Raw genomic sequence first — 23,310 nt, 5'->3', positions numbered from 1 at the left:
ATGCTATATATAGTCTGAAGTGCTCCCATACATGGGGTGGAAGGGGACCAGCATTCCTTCAGTGAGGGATAATATTTGTTACCATCAGCTAGTGCTTCCCAAGCGGCATCAGGCTGGTCTACCACTGCTCTGCGCTGTTTTAATCTCTTGGGGTAAGTCGCTTTTCTTAATGTTATTTTATAATCAAAGGTAGTCGGACCTTGCACGTAGATGCGACTTTTTTTTAATGTGAGCTATAATCATTAAAGTGCCAAGCAGGCTGGCATTTTATTAACTGGTGTTTGGGGATAGATAATTTGTCTCCGCTGAGGGAGAAGGGGTCAACACTTCCACTGTATTACATGCCTATGAATTAAGAGGTCCCCGACCCGTCTTTCTTTTCGTTATGCCATTTTGGTGAGTAAAGGATTACGAAAAATAGCCTATAATAACATAGCTATAAATTATTAGTTGTTATTGAATAAATTAACTTGGCTAACATGGGCTTTTTATTTATCTGGCTTTCAGTTAATATAATTTTAACAGCAATTAAATTGATCGTTTTTTCTCGTTTTACTATTTCTGGGATTACTCCATTTGACAGAGTGAACAGATTTATCTCAGCTATTCATAGGTTTGTAAGGTGAAACATCTTGAAGTGCTGAGCTCTGGTGATAGCCTACTGCATGTCGGAATGTGGAGGCGACAGTCATGTTGACCCTGTTGAACGCTAGGCCAAAAATTCTGGAGTAGCCTAATTTGTATGAATTCAAAGTTGTAAAAGTAAAAAATGTAAGAAAATATATAAATTCTGATGTCCACTTAAAGTTTTTTTTATAATGTATGATTATGTGTAATGACATAGAAGTACACCTTAAAGAAATGTACTACCACAAACATGATAATAGACAGTGTGAAACAGTAAAAAAGTTTATCGTGATTAAAATAATTATTCAAAATGACAGTGGTGATGGAAACCAGCCTTTAAAATTGTTTTCATACTGCACTGTCTGTAGCTTGTGATGTCATGGTAAACAATTCTATTGCCTTTGCCCCACCTCTTGAAGAGTTCCAGACGTGGCTACAAAGTCATGCCTTTATATCAGAAGAAGCATGTGAGCCAAGTCAAACAAGATTATTGTGCCATTCACACTAAGCATGTTGTCAAGGAGCACACCTCAAGGTAGGGTGTAGTGGGGTAGTGTTCAGCTATTGCTATGGTAATACAGTAGTTATGCCATTTGAATATGCATAGTGCTACAGGTTGAGGAGTTAGATGGTAAAGGGGAATGGAGAAATATAGGACAATCCTGTCTAGAAACAATCCCAGCACCTTCTTATTGGCCTAGATTTTTTTTTAAGACACATGAAAGATGCCAAGTATATTTTAGGGAAGGTGCTACAGGGGCCGTTTCCGAACAGACTCTTGGTTTCTGGCTAGCTGTCCACCGCCACTGCAGCTTCTGCTAAACGGGTTAAGCCTTGTCTTCGGACACGGGGTGAACGGGTCTCAAAACTAATTTCACTTGCTTCAGCCTCGCCTGAACCTCCGACTACCTTTTGGTACGCCTTGCATGGTGCTTGAAACTCAAGTCTAAGGTTATTCTAGCTGTGTTGGAGCTGGTGGCTGAATTGAGGTTGTGAGGAGGAGGGGGGGGGGGGGGGGGTATCCAATAAAGCCTCACGCCATGTATCTCACACACTGCATGCTGAAGCCAGTGTTGCAGCCGTATTGACCAGGTCACAGGAGGCCGCCAAGTTAGTACACAGTAGCCCATGCATGTCTCTGCCTGGACCCTATATCAATCCATTCATCCATCCATCCATCCATCCATCCAACCTAGTTTTATTAATACTTTTTTAAACTTTGAAGGAGAAATCCTGAACATTGAATGAAAGGGAAAGACCCACGTTTTTAATGAGGACATCTGATCTAAACCAATTGAATGTTCTTGACAGCCTTACTGTCTTCAATTACAAATAAATCAACTGCACACCACAGGGATTGAGAAAATATGTATGTCTATGTATCTGACGTCACTTATTGGCTCTCTCCACAGGAAGTCAAGCTCGAAATCGTTGAACCAGGTGCAGGCCCAGGCCACAGCGGCTATGGCGGAACCAACCTACACTATACCGGTGTTCCGGCAAAGGTGGGTCCACTAGGCTAAGACCTCCCAGCTACCATGTGCCATGCTATTTTAGGTGTAAGGGAATACTGAAGTACAGTCATTAGCTGACAGCAGGGAAAAGACCAGCAGAAGCCACTGTAGTGACTATGAAATAAAGGCTCTGTACTCCTAAACTGACACCTCACATAACCATCTGGTAACTAGCAACTGTTTGGAAAAGGGCAGGCACTTTCAAAAATACTTGGCAGGTGATTGGATGAAACATCTGTCTATCACACACTAACTTCAACCGCTCCTCGCTGTCGTCACATCCAAACCCGCTCAGCGTAGCTGTTAGTTTCCTCATACAACACAGATTTGCGAGAGAAATAGAATGTGAGCTCAAGATAGTCTAACGAGGCTACTGTACTCCAGCTCTTTGTATTTAGAATTATTGCCTATTGTTAAAATAGCAGACTGTCAGCTTTGATCGGTTCATCATATGAGTTAATTAATTAATTAATTAATTAATTACAGCACTGTAGGAATTCTAAGTATAACGTAATAAAGTGATTCTCTCTTCACTGCCCAACAGTGCATAATTCATCCACTAGTTAAGAAAGACAGGGACAAAACAGGAAGCGCAGTACAAAACAAAACATGGGCGGAAACAGCCACCACAACAATAGTTCCTGGTGACTTACAGTAGAACTGAGTCCACAGCACTCTTGTATGTGGTCATTTTAGCGCACTAAATGCATTTGGCTACAGTCCAAAATAGTGAAGCTATCCTTTACGTAGGTTTTGTGCTTGTTCACACATCCTTTGGATGCATTAACAAGCTGAAGGTGCTGCGTACCTTCCCGGTTTCCAGTTTCCACACATAAAGATGCCCCAACATACTGTATACTGTAGGTCATGTAGTATCCTATAAGAATTCCACATAATAATATATGTACATACCTGTGATATATATGTAAAAATACATAATGTATGTCAAAATACATACAAATTGCCCCATTTCATATATGTGACATCTCATATATTCACCTACATCCGTGTATATGTAACATATATGTAGTTAACATATACTGTATGTCCAAATATGTGCAATGCATGTAACAATGTTATAGATCTGAAGTCTTTAAACCCTATGTGATTAAAAGTGCATTAATCCTATAGAACGCTATGTCTATGTATAGGAGCCCTGGTGACTCAGAGGAGTACCAGCGCGTGTCCAGTAAGGTGGGGAAGGGCCTGGCTGCCATCCAGGTGGAGCTCCACAGGATGAGAGTGGCAACCAAGACCCAGGTGGAGAACATCGCTATGAAGAGGGAGGTAAGGCAACAGAACGGTAACGTCTCTAGAGAAATATCTTGTCACGTAGAAAGCTTGGAGTTGTAGTAAAGGTACAATAACATGGTAACACATTTATACAGCGTATTTCATACCCAGAAGCAACACAATGCACTTTACAGAGAGAAAATGGGGGTGGGGGTGTACATAGATCCTACCCCTAATTTTCCAGAGGGAAGCAAAAAAAACACTTTTACATTGCAGCTAACTAATTACAAACTGTTATTACTCTGTTTCCAGGTGACAAATCCTGGGCTTAGTTGGGATTTTAGGAAGGGATATAACCATAGAATTACATAGAAACAGGTAAAGTTGCATTTTCCAGCACTGATTCCTAGTTGTTACATGGAAACTTCCCTCTCTGTTTCCATGTAACAAATCCTGGGCTTAGTTGGGATTTTAGGAAGGATATAACATTGAATAGAAACAGGTAATGTTGCATTTTCCATCCCTTGTGGCACATTATTACATAAAAACTATTGTATTTGTTTCTAGGAAACAAATCCTGGGCTTAAATAGGATGTTGGGAAAGGATTGAGGTGGTAACTACATAGGTGGTAATTGCTGGTAACATCCGAGTAATAATTACTGTGGTGAAGTGTTACCTGATTTGGTAACACAACCTACAACTTCCCTTTGCTTACAAGTGAGTGATGATAATTTGGCAGATGTTGAAATCTACAAACAGGAAATTATCTTCAATTTTAAGATTGGGTCATTTTGCTGTGACTGTTCAAGGCTGTTATAGTATATTGTAGATATCATGTAGTAGAGATATCAGGTCATACAGTTCTGGGCTGGACGTGGTCTTTAACATTGATTCTTCCATTTTTACCGGTCAGGTCACCCTGGTTTTTACTAGTCAGGTCAGGTCAGCCTCTCTGTCGTAGGCATGGCAACATTATGACGTGCTCTCTGCCCGTCCTTCCCAGGTCCAGGAAATGATGACGAAGAGGGTTGTAGTGCACGAGGAGGTGCACAAGCTCCCTGACTTCCTGATGCCTCTGAGACCACACACCGTGTGGGAGAAGACACCCGTCAAGCTGTTCTGCACTGTGCAGGGCCACCCCAGGCCTATCGTCAAATGGTTAGAGCTCTTCTCTGTGTGTGACAGACACATTTATCAAGTTAGTAATCTGCACATAGACAAGACAGGTAAAAGTGAAAGAACATCAAAGCTTATAAGATATGTTGTACCATAAGAGATAAATTGAGGTTCCCTTATTCTTGGCCACATTCATCAATATCTTCCTAAGTTTTCATCTTACATTTTTTACTAAGAAAGGGCCTAAGAAAAGTCTGATTCTGATCCATGACGTGTTCGTACACCCAGCTTTTATGAATTAGTTAACGCCCTACCAATCCTTTAAAAGGGCATGACAATGCAGGGCTGTGCGCACGTATTACCAAGTTGAATTGGTTAAACTCACTCCTCAATACGAATACTGGCCAACTGTGCCATCGCATGCTTTTGGGTGGCGTAGCTGGCAGAAGCATTGTTTTGTCATATGCGTTGGCACGTCAGAGGACCCGAGATCGAACCCAGTGTGGGAAATCAGAATCAGATCAGAATCAGGAAATGGAAATCTAAAGACATTGGAGCACCAGACTCCACTTGTCATATTTATCAGCATCATCAGTAGTGGATATAAAATAACAGAAAAAAGATGCATGGGATATTATTAGCCTACTGTAAGTGAACGCTGTATCTGGAGAAGGGTGCACAACTGAGTTATTGGAACACATTGGGACTATTGGAAAGACAGCACTCGCTTTGTAAAATAATGAAAATGATTATAAAAATATATTACAAATGATTCACATATTATTGTGTTTCATCCTATAATAGTATACAATTGTAGAATTGAAGGAAACGCAATAACCAATGATTTTGCACAAACATGTCAGCACTCAAATCTGCATACGATTGCTCTTGAGTATTCCTAGATTCTTCTCTTATCTATGAACAAATCCCAAATGAGAAAGCGTTGGTGAATGCCAGAATCTTCGTGGAACTATGTTAGTGGGGTTTAAGAAGAAAATGCTTTGTATGAATGGTTGGTGAATGAGGCCAAATGTTATCGGTCACTTAAACACCAGGCACAACTTCAACAGGTCACACCTTGGTTTTATTAAGTTGTTAACACATTTGACTGTCTTTCAGAGGTACTGTACCAGAAAACAATTTAAACAGATTTGCAACTTTTTATCCACAAAATGATGGTGAGTAGATGTGAAAGGTGTGATACAATGATTGTTCTTTTAGGTATAAAGGAGGAGTTCCTGTGGACCCCCTGAGCATCCCAGGAAAGTACAAGATTGAGAGCAAGTATGGAGTGCACAGTCTGATTATTAGCAGGTATTGTACCTTGTTGAAGTTTAACTATATTGCATTACATTTTGGATTTCCTATTGTTTCCTGTAATTCTATCAAGTCGATCGTGGAAATTCTATATCATACACACTATATCGATAAGATAAGATATAGATAGATAGATAGATAGATAGATAGATAGATAGATAGATAGATAGATAGATAGATAGATAGATAGATAGATAGATAGATAGATAGAAAGTAGTCGCTAGTGAGAATGAATGACTCTCTCAAGAGAGAGAGAGAGGGAGAGAGACAGAGAGGGAGAGAGAGGCAGAGAGAGGGCGGGAGACTGACAGAGAGAGAGGGAGAGAGTTGAGGTGTAACGGGTTGCATTTCCTATTTAGTCGAAAGCCTTGCTCTGGCTCCAAAGACAGCTGCTGGCCCTGCCTTCATCTCCAAGACGTCTCAGCTGTTCGTCCCAGAGTGCTGACCTCTGCGTTATTTGATCCACCTCCCATACCCTCCCCCCTCCCCCTCCCCCTCCATCCCCCCAACCCAACCTCCTCTCTCTGTGGCACTGAATCTCTCTGTCATTACTGGGTCAAAAAGGACACCCCCCACTCCACTCAAGTCCCTTCACTTTCAAAACTGTTTTCCATTCAGCCTTAAGGTCTGTGTTTTCAACATGAACCGAAATCTCAAAGAGAAAAGTTTGGGTTTTAACACAACATTCCCTCAGCTAGGGAAAATGGATCGCCTTTAAAATAGTTCCTCCAGGGTGAAGGTCACATTTCTCCTTTCTATTCTCACCCCCTGTCTCTCCTTGCACGCCCTCACAGCCACATGCACTCCTCTGAGCTCCCTCTGTTTGATGTCTCATGAGATCACTTTCCTTAAAGGCGATGTCCCCTCGCCTTGCAATGTCATCCAACATTTGACTGGGTATTAAAATGTTTCCTGTAAAAGGAATGGAAGGGCGAGGGGAAGGACAGAAGGATGTTGATATGAAAGAACAGACTGAATCGTCACCCTGTGATCACCATTACCAATGACGCCCCTGACATGAGCTACATGCTTGTTTTTTAGTGTTTTTCATCTATCAAGTAGGTGGTTTTACCATTAGGCATAGGTATGCGATTGCTTGGGGCCTCATCCTCCAAAGAGCCTCATGAATTTCTCACGCAAATGTCATCTTCACGCTGTCACGCTACACCCCCTGTTTCTCACTCATTGTCACCTTGCTCTTTGCCTGGGGCCTCCAAATAACTAAAACCGCCCTTTCATCCATTTGGGTGATGTCATAGCAGCCATTTTGTGTCCGCAACATTCGTCATATTTAAGCTATTACAGTAAAATTGTGAAAATGTCAGTAGAATTGATCTCATTCGACGTATTTTTACGTTTTGTGTCCTTCCTTCAGGTGTGTAGTTAGCGATACCGCTGAGTACAGCGCTGTGGCAACCAACCCTCATGGCTCCGTCACCAGCAAGGCTACTGTCACGGTTAAACGTGAGTCTTTCTGTCCTCTCCTCATGTCCCTCCTTTCTCTTTCTCTCTCTTTTTTGCTGGACACCCAACCATGGGGCCAGCCTACCATAGGGAAAGTACGTTATTGAGTGAGTGAGTGAGTGAGTGAGTGAGTGAGTGAGTGAGTGAGTGAGTGAGTGAGTGAGTGAGTGAGTGAGTGAGTGAGTGAGTGAGTGAGTGAGTGAGTGAGTGAGTGAGTGAGTGAGTGAGTGAGTGAGTGAGTGAGTGAGTGAGTGGCTGGCACCATTGTTAAAATGTAGCATCGTGTTATTTCATGGAGGACACGGGACACATGCACCTCAGCTGACAGCCCCGTGCAAACCAGTGCTTCAATCAATCGCTCATTCTCCAATCACAGCCCGTTCTCATGACAAGGCCAGTCTATTTCGCTGCATCAATGCTGTGTACTCAGCGCTGTCGCTGGCCAGCTTCTGGTTCAGAGCCCTGTCATGGATCCTGGGTTAACCCAGGGGGGACATTAGGGCGTTATGTGGGCACGAATGTTGTCTTTGGATTTCTGTGACTTGTTCTTTTGCCCACTTATGATGTATCCCCTTGTCAGTCGCTTTGGTCTGTGCATCTGCCCCTTGTCTGTCCCGTGTTATCCGGTACCGGGATTCCATGTCTTACTTTGGCCCTGCTCTGTCGTGGGGGGCGGAAGGGGGGGGGGGGGGTTGTAGCATGCTGCTTGGCTAATCCCAAGGAATCTAAACCGAAGGGAGGGACATTAACGTCACTGTGTAGCGCGTGCACACAGATTGGTGCCAAGTGTGAAAACCTTCAAGTCGGCCATCATTGAAGTGAATGTCGTCTCCGCGTGCTTGGCTAATCCAGGGAAGCGTTTAGAGAGAGAGGAGCCATCAGCACCCAGCTTAACTGTATTCCATTTCTGGCAATAAATGGAAATCAATCTATGACGTGAGTGTTCCTGAATGAGACACGCATGCGCAAATAGAAAGTAGTGCAAGTAAGTTAGGCTAACACTGCTCCATTAATTCTAACTTGCTGACGGAAAAACATTATTTTCTCAGCAACCGAGCAGGATTACACCATTGAAATCAGCATGAATATGTGGTAGCTCGCTAGTGTTGCAGTCACTGGCTTTTTGAGAAATCGTTATGTGACGTAATGTTAATTAGTCTCACAAGCTTGGCATGCATGCAACTTTGAAATCAATAGCACACAGCGCATGCAATTAAGCCTGACTCTCAGACTGAATTGCCAATTAATGTGGGTGTGCAAATCAAGGGCTGGAGTCAGGCTACATGGGAGGGTCATCCCTATGTTCCCACAGCCCTATGCTCCCACATTTCTAAGTAATCATACTGCAGAGGCATGAGGCGTGTAGCGTGGGAAGGGGAAGAGCGCTTCTTGTTTTGATCACGATCTGTCCATAGGTGGCGCTATTGCGGCCGTTTGAAAAACCAAATGGGCAATTACACAGATACTACTGCACAGATTTTCATGAAATTTGGTGGAGAGGTGTAGCGTAGAATGAGGAAGACGCACTCAAAATTTGATTGCGATCCGAGGCCACGCCCCCTTGATGCTGATTGGTCCACAGTGTTTGCTCAATATCTTTGGTTCTAAAGGTCTCAGAGCTAGCAAACTTGATGGGAGTGATGTTAGGGGTCCATAAATCAAGTCCATGGTAGAGACCACGTCTCCCTCGATGCTGATTGGTCCACAATTTATTTCTCAATATCTTTGGTTCTAAAGGTCCTAGAGCTACCAAACTTGGTGGGAGTGATTTTGGAGGCCATAATAGAGGACACGCCTCCTCGATTGGTCCACAGTGTTTAGACGCCGGGGCCATTGAAATCAGCATGAATTTTATATGGGACATGTGCCATGTTACACACCTGAGTGTGTTTTGATTGATTAGGCTAATATAAATTCTTGCTACTTAGCTTGATGTCGCCACCTACTGGTCTCTACTGGCCCTGAACTCTGCAGCAGACTGGATAGAGCTTGAACATTGTTTGAAAGTGTTACATTTGTGAAATTTGAAAAATTGGCTCCATCAGTCTCTGGCTATGCCAATGCTTAATGCCCATGCCATGTCAGATGTATTGGTCAACCCAATGAGCAGAAAAGAGGCTTCAGACACACACAGAGACACACACACACACAGACATACTTTTCTCTATTATATAGTTAGATTGCTTAGAAATGTGGGAACATAGGGCTGTGGGAACATAGACATGCTCCCCCACACAGAACTCCAAACTGACCCTGATTCCAACTGATATGGGTGCCCAGAAAGCACAGACCTCTGCCCGTGAATGCATTTTATGGCTCTGTGCACGCACATGTGTGCGGATAGGACATGTTTGGTATTGCTGCATTTGGTAGGTCGAGAGCTTTATGCCAGTCCAAACTCTGTGTGTGACCTTCCCACATCGAGATATGGTTGTTTCATTCTCCTCGTTCGACAATGAAAATGAATGGAGGTGAATGGTTGGCCATGTTTGGCCTGTGTCTCTAGCACACACAGCGAGCTAGCTTTTAATTTGTGGATCCACCATTAAAAGGTTTACTCTCCGAGGTAATTAATATCTGTGCAATGTACAGTATAACAGCCTACCGTAGTTAGCTTGCTAAAATCACATCGACATGCTAGCTTTAGCTTTATTAGTAAAGTTTGCAGGAAGAGACAACGAAAGGTGTGGATGTGTATGAATGGCAGCCAGTGTGTGTATGGAGTCGGGTCCAGCTGAGCTAGGCTTGCCTGGTCTCGTTCAGTCTCTCTTTCTCTCATAGATTCTCACTGTGTAATTTGTGTAATTCCATAAATTACTTCCTTATATACTGTACATATCATTGTGTATAATCTTTTTATTTCACCTTTTTTTCTGGCTCCCCTGTCTTTTCTATGACTGATTTGTGTTCTGTCTAGGACCAGGAGGTGGTGCCGTGGAGTCCTCCGGGCTTCCTGGCCAAGGTGAGAAGTGTGGGGTGTAGAAGAGGCTTATGGAGGCTACTCAGCTAAGTGTTGGAACAGGGCCCAGGCCCAGAGGTTAGGGAGGTTAAGTGCTGGAACAAGGCCCAGACATGGCAGGCTTTGCTTGACATCAGACTACTGGATCATACAAACAGCACTGAGTGAAAGATTTATATTTCCTGCAGTAGTGAGGAGGGCTTTTGTCAGCATACACCCCCTTGGAGGTTTTATAGATGTTGTTGTGCTACAAACTAGAATTAAAATGCATTTCCCTTTATTTTCTTTGCATATGATCTACATAACATACTCCATAATCTTAAAGTTAAAGAATTAACATGGTATTTTTATTTTTATTTTTATTTTATTTTATTTAATCCTGATTTTACCCACTTTGTGTTGTCAAGGCCTGGTTCAGAATTGCAAAATCACATAATCTACCTGTGCTCAATAATACTGATAAACAATAGTATTTTTTAATTTTTTAATTTTTTAATTTTTAAATTTTTAAATTTTTTAATTTTTTAATTTTTTAATTTTTTAATTTTTTAATTTTTTAATTTTTTAATTTATAATTTTTTTAATTTTTTTAATTTTTTTGTTTTTTTTATTTTTTTATTATTTTTATTATGCCATTTTAAAGAGCTCTGAAGATTATGTTCCATAAGAATGCTGCAAAATAACTAAAGGCAGACTTTCCCAGTTCTGATGTGACCAGACAGACAGAGTTATCTGTCCCTGAGTGAAAAGGACAACTGTACCACATGCATAAATCATTGAATCTAAACAACCATTATCTAAAAGTTTGCATCCTGTTTGCAACAGGGCACTGAATCACTGTCGTACTTAAAAATTGAGTACTTAAAAATGTAGGCTACATCCCCCCAAAAATTGTCATTAATGTAATTAAATGGTCATTAATGTAGTCAATGAATATGAGCATTTTATATGTATCCTGAGTAAAGCTAGAAAGTAACAAGGTTAAGTTTTTAAGTATTATATAATCCATATGATTTTGTCTTGCTGTGTAGTGCCCTACCTGACTGAGATCCACCGCAGTAAGCTTGAGATCACCCTGCTGGATCGGTTCGGAGTGACATTCGGAGTGGAGGGGCAGTCCGCCAGCCTGGTGTGTACCATGGTAGTGGTCCCTGACCTGCCCAACGTACCACCCCTGGCACAGTGGTACAGAGATGGTGAGTCCATTATGGCAGGTGCAATGTTTTGCTTTTGGTTTTTACAAAGGTGTTGTAAAATAGTTGGCCATGTAGTTAAAACAATACTGCATATACAAGCGCAGATTGCAGATAGATGCCCCCGGCACAGCCAACCACGAGGCCTCGCGGGCAACCGCATCGACCACGGGAACTAACCAGTGTATTATTGTTTGATTATAAAACGGGTTTGAATATTCCAGACCTATAAATGAGTGTGTGCTGCAAATAATAATAAATAAGGGTACAAGTACAAGTACAACACATCATGACAAAGTAAAGACGCAGACGCAACCCAGGAAGGACCACGCTTCTACAGCACATTAGCATTGGACTAAGCGCTATGCTCTGTGTCCGGTCTCCGTCAGATAAACTGCTGCAGGCGGGGGCACTGGTGGAGATGAAGGTGGGCGGGGGAGTGGCCAGCCTGACTCTGCCCAGCCTGGCCAAGGACGACGAGGGACTCTACACCCTCCGCATGTGGACGAAGGACGGGACCGCCGAGCACAGCGCCTACCTGTTCGTCACAGGTAGCGCACAGAAACCATGACCTGTCTGGTCAAATATGAGTATGAGGAGAAATGTTTAAAGAAATATATGTGAAGAGTTTGGTTCCAAGACAAGATGAACACCAGTTTTTCATGAGTGCTAATACCTAATCTATGTGTGGACAATTTCTGTCATCCGATTTTATGATTCTATACATTTTTGTTGTACCTTAACATGCATTTGTCTGGAAAATACTATGATAAACAGTAATGTCAAATAAGCAACATTTCTCAAAATGAATCTATCTCGCTTTGCAGCAACTTTTCATGTGTAAATACAAAATACATTAATCCCCAGAGAATTACAGGTCTAAGATGAAGCAGCATCACACAACACTAAACTATGGTTCTGTCACTAGTAGCTCAAACGATCACGTGCTAGGAAAGAAATAAAACAAATTGGCAAGACCTTTGAATTCAACATGGTACAGTTGACAACTGGATGTACTTGTTTGTGAAGGTCACAGGTGGGAAAGGCTTATCGCTTAACATCACTTAACATTCCACCTTATCAACTCTCGAAAGATGTGGTATTGCGTTACGGCAACTGTCTTCTTTCATGCATATTTTATTTGCAAAATTGGAGTCGCAATTTGTTTCCGTTATGAAAGGATCCCTCTTTTGAGAAGAAAGAGGTGTCTGCCAAATATCCATCCGGTGTAAATTCAGTACAACGGGTTCCCACACCAATCCTCAGATGTGCCTGGACATGAAGAGATGCCCCATGGGAGATATGCAACATGTTTAGCCTGTAATTTCACATATTTGCATGCATGCACCTCCTTCCATGGGATTATAATAGAATTGGCATGTTATAATCATAGGGGAATCATTAAGCATACAAGTTTGAATGAGGGAATAATCCTCATTTTAACTTGTATGCTTAATGATTCCCCTATTACTGTGCTTATGTATGACCTTGTCTTCCTCCTCCCCAGACGCTGCCCCCTCCGTAGCTGGTGCGCCTGGGGCACCCCTGAGTGTGAAGGCGTTTGACATCAACATGGACTATGTCCTGGTGGCCTGGAAACCCCCCAACACCACCAATGAGGCCGCCATCTCTGGATACTTTGTGGACAAGTTAGTTTCACTGATTTAGCACCTTGTCAGAACGTCTTGAGCTGATTTGACTTTTTATTTATTTATTTTATTTGCACCATGTTTTAAAAGAAGAAAATAACAATCAATTAATAATTTACAATACAGTAACTGGACTGGACTGGACACTAAAGAGTTACTAATACATGAGAGTCTCTGTAATTGTCCACCACTCAATGAAATCAATCTATACATTAATAAGATACATAGTGTACTGTCTCTGTGGTTGTTGATGATTATGTCCTCATCATGTCCAGGTGCGAGGCTGGTAGTGACACCTGGGTTCAGTGTAACGACGCCCCAGTGAAGATCTGCAAATACCCGGTGCACGGCATGAGCGTTGGCCACGCCTACCACTTCCGGGTCAGGGCCGTCAACAGCGCCGGCATCAGCAGGCCCTCCCGTCCGTCCGACAAAGTGACCGCCCTCGACCCCGCCGAGAGAGAGAGACTGCAAGGTGCTTGTCTGGTCTACCATCTTTCTCCAAACACGTTCGCTCATTAAAAGGGCTTTTCCAACCTGACACTGTTAGTGCTCTTAAGTGCTCAAGTTTGCAATGGATGGAGATGCATGTGACAGCATTTGTTTGTTCTCTGTGTTACAACAGTGATTAAGCTGGATGGAAAACATGAAGTTGTGATCAAGGACGATGACCTGGAAGGTAATGAGAAGACAACGGGCCTCATTCACCGATATCTTCCCAAGTTTCTTCAGAGGCCGTTTAGGGTTAAGTTTAGGGTTAAGTTTAGGGTTAGGTTTAGGGTTAGGTTTAGGGCTGGGGGACAATGGGTTTAACATCCAATGGTGCTAGGCAAGTACAGGCACAGGTCCTTATCTTTATACTCTATAATGTGATAATCCCCAATAGAGAGAAGTAGAGGGAGACACAAGAGAGACTAACAAGACTCCAAAAACTGGATGGGGAAGGAGGTGGGGAGGGGAGGGACAGGACATCTAGAAGTGCATATATATCTGGGTGGGAGGCTGGGGAACAAAGATGATCTATAATAGCTATAGTTAGAGCCCTGATTTAGATGGGTATATTCTCAGGGAGGTGGGGTAGGTAGGGTTAGGGTTTGACTGGTCTCTGCATTGATGGGAACTAGCCTCTACCGTTTAAGAAGACATTTCTTCAAAAGAACGGTTGGTGAATGGGGCCTATTGTTCTATTCTATTCCACTGTTTAAAATAATTTAACTTAACTAATTTTTCACCTTTTATACCTAACTTTTACAATACGCCTCAACCACCATATCACTATAACATTTCTAATAATCATTTCTTATATTGACCGATTTACCAAAGTTCTGGTAAATTGTATTCCATCCATCCATCTCATTTCAAATGTTGAATATATTTAAGGGGAAATGATCATGGTCATTACTAAACACACGCAACTAAACCATCAAGCTTCTTGCTCACAATCAGCTTCCGGACTGGAATTTGTAGGTTACATGGCAACAAACCACTGTTAATATTAGTGTTGATAATATTAGATGCTACTACAGTGCATAGCTTAATAATGTTGCTGCTATGAAATAACTGTAGGCTGCTGGCAGACTTTCAGGCACAAAGGACACACTAATGAATCTGAAACTAACAAAAATAGAAAATAGAATCTTATTTTTTCTCTAACCCACCTTAACCTGTCCCACTCTCTAATAATAACTCTTACTGTAACACCCAAAATACAATCATCATGTTTTAACTATAAGCCCACAAAGTAAATCCATTCCATTATTCAAATATTCCATTCCATGATTCCATTCCATGATTCCATGATTCCATGATTCCATGATTCCATTATTCCATCATTCCATCATTCCATCATTCCATGATTCCATGATTCCATTCCATGATTCCATGATTCCATGATTCCATGATTCCATTCCATTATTTCATTATTCCATGATTCCCTTCTTCCATTATTCCATTCCATTCTTCCTTTCCATTACTATTACACAATAATACCCAGTTTCATGAATGTCATTTAGAAACATTCATGAAGTATCAAATCTACTTTCACTTGCCATTAACTCCCCAATGTAGGTTATGTAACTATACCAGGAGAGCCCACAGATGTGCATGCGTCTGAGGTTTGCAAATCGTACATCGTGCTGAGCTGGACGCCCCCCAGGCCTCGAGGACGGGCCCCTCTGTGGTACCTGATAGAGAAGGTGTGTGTGGGCCTCCATCCGCCTCCCCATAGATGGAGCTCAGACAATTAATGGCGTGTGTGTAATGTGAAGCTCAGTAGTATGTTGATTAACATTTGTGACACAGTCTGGTGTTTTGGTCCTCAGGTCGGCAGTCCTCAAAATGCACTAGCAGTGCAAAAACCTTTTTTTGACTTTTTTTCATATTACAAAAACTGCAGTATTGAAGAACCCACTCAATAGATAGATAGATAGATAGATAGATAGATAGATAGATAGATAGATAGATAGATAGATAGATAGATAGCAGTATTGAAGAACCGACTCAATAGATAGATAGATAGATAGATAGATAGATAGATAGATAGATAGATAGATAGATAGATAGATAGATAGATAGATAGCAGTATTGAAGAACCCACTCAATAGATAGATAGATAGATAGATAGATAGATAGATAGATAGATAGATAGATAGATAGATAGATAGATAGCAGTATTGAAGAACCCACTCAATAGATAGATATATAGATAGATAGATATATAGCAGTATTGAAGAACCCACTCAATAGATAGATAGATAGATAGATATATAGCAGTAGGGAAAAATAGCAGAATAAAGAATATGCATAGAGATTATACATAACATATTAAATTATAAGAAATATATACATACAGTATGCATAACTATAGAATATATACATACATACATTTGTATGAAAGGTGCTATACAAATAACATGTATTATTATTATTATTATTATTATTATTATTATTATTAGTAGTAGTAGTAGTAGTAGTAGTATTAGTAGTAGTAGTAGTATTACACATGTATGTATGTATGTATGTATGTATGTATGTATGTATGTATGTATGTATGTATGTATGTATGTATGTATGTATGTATAGTCCTACAAGCTCAACACACACAATATAACAAACAACAGTTTAAGGATCACTAAATAGTAATATTTTGAAAAAAATAGGCAAGCTATTGCTCCCCACATTACTTGACTGTGAGAAGTATGAACAGCTCTGAATCTTTGAGGCACTTTTTCTCTGCTTAGTGATTACAGGTGTACCAACATTCACAGAAACATATCTTCTTCAAATATTCACAGATTTCAATGCATGGCACATTATTTGAAAGCTTACAATTTACACTTTCTTAGTCTGTAAAAAACTGAAAAATGACCTTGCCCTACTTTGGACCAAAATACTGGACCCTGACACATTTGTTTTAGGTCAGTGTCAAGTCAGTGTCTTTTCAATACATAATTTTTAAATAGTTTTTGTATAGCTATTGCCTGTAATTTGTCCTCCACGGCTGTGTCATAGTCGGTAGTAGGCACTGGGAAAGCGGCCCCAGTTTGGCAGAGAATCAACACGGCAGTCAAACTGCAGTCCCCTCGCTACCCCGTCTTCAGTCTGGAAGACAGGAAAAAGTACCAGTTCCGTGTGTATTCAGTCAACCAGTACGGCTCCAGCCAGGCCTCGCAGCCCACACAGCCCATCCAGAAGGTGGATGTGGATGGTAAGAGTGGGCTTTGCTACACGCACGCCAAACCTGGGTCAATTACTTTCAAATACGTATTTGGTATTTGGAACAATTTAGAAAATTCTTCATTATGCCGCTATTAGAACATAAACAAAATATTTTAGGGTAGACCAATGCTTCAGATACTATTTGATCAAGGTATTTATTCAAATTCTTCTCAAAGTCGTTACTTTGGGTTGGACATTTGCAAAACTTAAACATACAAGGCAATTTCTATTTTCTATTTTCAAATACAAAGTTGGTTTCTGTAATTGACCCAGGTCGCACACACACACACACAAACACACACACACACACACACACACACACACACACACACACACACACACACACACATTTTGCTTATTTAACACCATCCACACTACAGTAATTCAGTTTGTCCAGTCACCTGTCCTGTCTAACATACAGTGCTGCCCAGTCATATGGTCATCTGCAAAACAAAGGAAATAAATCAACTCCACCTGGCATTAAATAGGGCAGCTAGAATGGCACTACTGTTCAAAGCACACTGATTAGATGCGCTCACGCCTAGCATGGCTCAAATAGTCTACACAAACTACAGACATACAGCAATCACCATACAAGGAGGGTCAGTCTGGGTCACCTGTAATTCCCCAGGCCAAGAACAGATTTATTAAGATCCACTGTTATCTTCAGAGCAGTTACAAAATGGAGACAATTGCAATCTATAATCACAAGCACACAAAATAAATTCACCTTTAAAAAGCGTCTGAAAGGACACCTCATATAGATGACCGTATGACGGGACTCCCTGTCCAGTTCCACTTCTGTCCCTGTCCTTGAGTTGAGTCTTACACTGACGTGAACATGTTCTGTTGTCAGTCATGATCGTTATGTCTTGCTAGTTTGTGTTATGTATATACATGTCTATTTGCGTGATGGTATATTGTTGTGTCCATTTCATTACTGTACATGTGATGTCAGTCATGTCATTTATGTGATGTCATGTCAGTCATGTTGTTACTGTATGTCTCTATGTGTATAATGTACATGTCTTATGTGATGTTAGTCATGTCATTATGTCCTTATGTGTATATGTGTATCATGTCTTGCAAATGATGAACTGTAATTTTTATTTAATCACACACACACACACACACACACACACACACACACACACATACATACACACACACACACACACACACATGCACACACACACACACACACATACACACACACACACACACACACACACACACACACACACACACACACACACACACTCACACAGAGCAAAAATTCCTCTTTGACATAATAGTTTGTATACCATATCTTTCAGGTTGTGAGATGCCTACTGGTATGTACAATTCAAAGCTGGAATTTTAACACACTAATACCCTGCATTCACTGGCACACCTCAACTTTCACATGGGTGAAATTAATTATTTATTTGGCAAAAATAAAGTGTGTCATCACTAGGCCAATCAATATTTTACTATAGGCCCATATAAAATCATCTGCTTTGTGGCACCGACACCACTTTAATAAATAGAAAATGTCTTTGTTTGAAAGGCAATGCACATGTTACTACAGGCAGGAGGATATACACACATTATGGTCCTCAGAGTAATAATCAGACTATGACTCAGAATCATCATATTTCAATTTATTCGGTTGTTCAGAAGTAACACAAACAAGTGGACAATCTCCTATCCCAAAAGTGTAATTATTTATTGCCCCCAAAACATTGATAACATGCTCTCGCCCAACTTGTCAGAAGCAAGACATGGATTCAGCGCATGTGTCACAATTGCACATGGCACAGCTCTCCATTTCATTTGGTGAATATATTATTTGGAATTTAGAAATTGTTCCACAAGAAATCAATGACTACAACAAGTATTTTCTCATCATAGGGCCTAAGTTCCCTAAACAGTAGGCTATCTAGAAAATGTAAGCTGCCATTCATCTTGTGTGTGGGCCAAGGCATCTATCATGTTACAAAGGTATTTATTGGTAATGTAAAATAAATCTGACCAGACAGTAGGCCTAGTAACAGGAATAGGAATGGGATAATACAGTCTAAAGCAATATTTCATTGAACATACAGTACCAATAAAATTATTGTTTATAAGTTACTTTTATGTTAATTGCCACTGTGCCTATACACTATACTTTGATAGACATCTCCTCCCAACACTTTCCATTAATTGCTCCACCTCTTTGTGGCAAAAAAAATCAGTTTGTCACAAATGTTCGTGTTTTGATCTAACTCAAATGCTACCTCAACTTATTTTTCACCATCCCAGCATACATTTATTCACCCACTCTAGCCTTCACCATGATACACGTTTGGCCAACAATACCACAACTGCACTATGAAATAATATTTTGAAAGAAATCACAACATATACCAACTAAAAGGTATGTCTGCAATGGTCACAGGTGTGCTCTGCTAGTATTGTCCACATTGTTCATTATTTTCTGTTCGCACAGAGACTCTCTGTTCATATTGTGTTTTAAACACTGCAACAAGACATGATTTGGTATGATGACTGTGGTAGGTAATACGTAGACTATAGTGAAATTCATATATTTCATAAGATTGAAGATGTGTGCACCAAATCCCCCCCCCCCTCCCCTCCCACTACCGGCCAAACCCTCACTCACATCATTCTACATGTGTATGATTTAGCACAAGGAATCTAAAATGAAGAGAGGGACATTTTCTCATTTACCACTTGTCATTTTAACAGGTTATAACCCCGGATGGCAGAATCAGAATAGCTAACGTTTGATATATTGGTTGACGTATTTCTTCAGATGGTTTGTGTAGCTGTTGATGTAATGGGCTCATTGGGCTGCACATGATTTGGTGACCTAGCTGGCAACGGCAACAGACATCGCGTTGATATAACGCAATAGCTACTGTACATGTTTTTGGGTAAACCAATATATCAAGTGTTAGCTAGTTAACAATGCAACAAACTGCCATTGATTCTGCCGTCTTAATGTCCCTTCCTTTGTTTTGGATTCCTTGACCTAGCACTGTGATAATAGGACAGTCAGTGCAGGCAGTGTGGGTTGGACCCAATAGCAGGACAACAAGGCAGGCGAAGGTTCGGTGAGGCACCTTTAATCCAAGAAGGACATAATCCAAGGACACAGGGAAACACAGGAGCACTGACTGAAAGCACAAGACATGATAATGAACGGACAAAGACAAAGGGACTGAGGCAGACTATATAGGGACACTAACAAGGAACTAAGGCAGAGCGGAACTGGAGAGCGGCCAGAGGGGGACTAGAGAGGGACTAGAGAGGGACTAGAGGGGGAGCTAGGGAACAGGAGTGAGGGGGAATAGAGGGGCTGGAGAGGGACTAGGGGTTCTAGAGGGACTAGGGGGTCTAGAGGGACTGTGACTGGAGCAGGGGGACGTGACGAGACACAACGACTAGACACAACGATTAAAAGAATATGGTGCCAAGACTTCCAGGGTGACGGGGAGGGGGGGGGGTGACATGTGACTGCTGATGTCGCTTGTTCTTACTGAAGGCTGATGACTGGGATGTACAGTGGTAAAGGCTAGTTCCCATACTGTAAACACAGAGGTAGTTTAGTTTTTGAGTTAGGGTTAGGTTTATGGTTAAAGTTAGGGTTAGGTTTAGGGTTGGGGTAGGGGCTAGGGCTTGATCGATCTCTGAGTTTATGGGAACTAGCCACTACCGATGTACACTGTTCACTTACTCTAGACAAATGTACTTATTATAAGTACTGTACCTTTGGATAAAGCGTCAGCTAAATGACTCAAAATGTAAACATAAATATCACATATCATGTTTTGAAACTTAAAAGCGCTGTCACTGATTTTACTTTGATATGCTAACTTTGTGAATACACTGTTCGTCACAGGTGTCCCCTCCGCTCCTGGCCAGGTCGTGGCCACCAGGAACACCAAGTCGTCTGTGTTTGTGCAGTGGGATGCCCCCAAGCACCCCAAAAACAGCATGGGCTACTACATCGACGCCAGCGTCGTAGGGTCAAAGACCTGGGCCCCATGCAACCACAAGCCCTACAAAAACACCAGGTAGTCACTCAAAACTACCGTTGCAAACAAGCCATTGTTTTGCTAAACTCCTTTGACCTGTATGTGGTCTTGGTCTCTGAATAATTTAGGTAGCACAGTAAAAAGGTATTGTGACTTAATTGATAGTTTTGAAGAGATATTTATTACCCCTACTGTATGTCACCTGCCACTTTATACTGTACTACACTTTACTACTTTTTTACTCTAAATATATATAAAATATATGTTATATATACAGATTGGTATATTCTTTATACATATTGTATGTTGTACTCTTCTATGTATTCCTTACTCTTTACTACTCTTTACTATTCTTTACTCTGCTGTATATTCTTTACTCTGATCTATTCTGTACATTCTCGCTGCTGCAGCGTCCAAATCCCAAGATGATAAGATGAGATCAAAGCTCATCTTATCATCCTATCTTATTAAGTCAGTACAGGTTCATGGTCTGATAACATCGTTGTCATGTGAAACTTGCTGTTCTTCAGGTTTGTGGTCCATGGTCTGGTCCCAGGAGAGACCTACGTGTTCCGTGTCCAGGCTGTCAACGTCTATGGCCTTAGTGATGAGTCCCAGGAGTCCACTCCTATTACCGTGCTGCCTGCCCTCAGTAAGTAACGGACTCTACTGTAGCTCCCAGCTCAGTCACGTAGCTGACCCACCTGTATTTATCTGATCCTTTGTTTAATGGATGGTTTTATATGGATGGTTTATTCTTCCTCTAGAGAGAGGAGTGGAGTATGGTATGTATTGAGTTATATTGCTAATGATGAGTGTTTTTAAACACACTTTGTATTTTAAACAAAGTTCACCACTGTATCTATTAAATAACTTTCCCTTTACAATAGTGTTTGTTGACTGACCCCACAAATCAGGGTAAAATAACATGCTGTTCAATGTACTATGCATTCTCTTAGTAACAAAATCAATTTGTGGCACACTTCCGTTTAACAACTCTAAAAGTCTAGTATTTTGAAATCACAATTTCTGTATTTTTCAATCAAATTTGTTTTTGATACAGTCAGGTTCTTTGGAACTTTTCTAATCTACCTTTAACATCTAACTATCACACAGCCACCCCCGACGCACCATTTGGCATCACCATGCTGAACTGTGATGGCTCCTCCATGACCCTGGCCTGGAAGACCCCCAAATGCAGCGGCGGCTCCAAGATCAACGCTTACTACATCGACAAGCGTAACGCCGACACCCTGGCCTGGAAGGAGGTGAACGCAGCCCCGGCCAGGGAGAGGATCTACACGGTATGTGGCGTCAGAAGTAGCATCCGTTCAAATCAAAGAATTTATACGTCAAAAAATGACAGTATTATATATAATATTGCCTCAGCTTCAGTCAGCTCCTTAAGGTGTCTACATGGCCCTAACCAACACCAACCGACTTCCAACACCCAACATTCTAAAGTTGACAGTTGTTAGAATGTTGGAAGTTTAAAATTCAGCTGCAAAATCCATCCAACCGACACCAACAGTCACCAACAAAAATGGCACACCAATCCAACATTGGTGTTGGTTGGTGTTGGTGGCCGTTGGATGGGGCAGTGTGAAGATCTTGTTTTGGGGTTTTTCCCTTTCACCTCAGGTTGAGAATCTGACAGCCGGAACCTTCTACGAGTTCAAGGTCCAGGCTGGGAACCTGGCAGGTGTGGGAATACCCTCTGCTCCCAGTGCTCCCCTCAAATGCGAGGCTTGGACCATGGCAGAACCAGGTACACCATAAAGAATGCTACAACACTATCAGTATAGCTACTGTTCCTAAATCACATTCAAAGAAAATCACTCAAACTGTATTTCACCTTTGGAATTGAGGTATTGCAGCTTCAGATATCAAGTTGTGTGATTGATGGGGAATTCATGTATTCGACCTTTAGGCCCTGCCTACGACCTCAGCTTCAGTGAGGTGAGAGGCAACTCGCTGGTCATCCTGTGGAAGTCCCCCGTCTACATCGGGGCCAGCGCTATCACTGGCTACTTTGTGGATATGGCCAAGAAGGGCTCCTCAGACTTTGTCACCGTAAACGCAGAGGCCTCTAGCCACCGTTATCTGAAGGTAAGCAAATTCTGCTAAAGCATTATACCCTTTCACTGTAGGTTCATCTAGGGTTAAAGTATGAGAAAAGATTTAGACACATATATTTTGATATCAATGAAAGTTGCATGAAAGTACTATTCATTCATTCATCCACTCCTATTTAAGAATCTCGAAAGACATCATTGAGGTTGTGACCCTGATTTAGCACAACAAAGATCAACAAAGTTATGTGCGTGTAACTCAATCTAACTTACCAGGTGACAGGTCTGGAGGAAGGTGAATCGTATGTGTTCAGGGTGCGTGCGGTCAACGCTGAGGGCGTAGGAAAAGCCTCCCAGCCCTCTGAGCCTGTGTGTGCCAAGGCTTTGCCAGGTAATAACAATTCCTGGCAAAAATCATTTTAT

General features: G+C 41.5%; 1 protein-coding gene across 1 annotated transcript in view; it reads left to right on the top strand.

Moving 5' to 3' along the window:
• Positions 1-23,310, top strand: part of myom2a (myomesin 2a) — a gene marked incomplete at both ends in the record, with an annotated part of 28,874 nt that continues 5,564 nt past the window's right edge. Inside the window, 22 exon segments of the mRNA XM_084441563.1 lie at positions 1-15; positions 19-69; positions 73-152; positions 2,040-2,132; positions 3,293-3,428; positions 4,379-4,533; positions 5,713-5,805; positions 7,184-7,284; positions 11,263-11,427; positions 11,814-11,975; positions 12,932-13,073; positions 13,349-13,548; positions 13,699-13,752; positions 15,141-15,268; positions 16,584-16,785; positions 20,680-20,854; positions 21,346-21,472; positions 21,474-21,486; positions 21,932-22,119; positions 22,457-22,583; positions 22,746-22,924; positions 23,164-23,278. Of these exon segments, the coding sequence (XP_084297689.1) occupies positions 1-15; positions 19-69; positions 73-152; positions 2,040-2,132; positions 3,293-3,428; positions 4,379-4,533; positions 5,713-5,805; positions 7,184-7,284; positions 11,263-11,427; positions 11,814-11,975; positions 12,932-13,073; positions 13,349-13,548; positions 13,699-13,752; positions 15,141-15,268; positions 16,584-16,785; positions 20,680-20,854; positions 21,346-21,472; positions 21,474-21,486; positions 21,932-22,119; positions 22,457-22,583; positions 22,746-22,924; positions 23,164-23,278 (2,701 nt within the window).

This window comes from Borostomias antarcticus, assembly GCF_949987555.1.
Source record: "Borostomias antarcticus genome assembly, chromosome: 7".
Taxonomy (NCBI): Eukaryota; Metazoa; Chordata; class Actinopteri; order Stomiiformes; family Stomiidae; genus Borostomias; species Borostomias antarcticus.
Note: the sequence above shows the minus strand (reverse complement) of the source record. Positions and strands in the feature narration are given on the sequence as shown.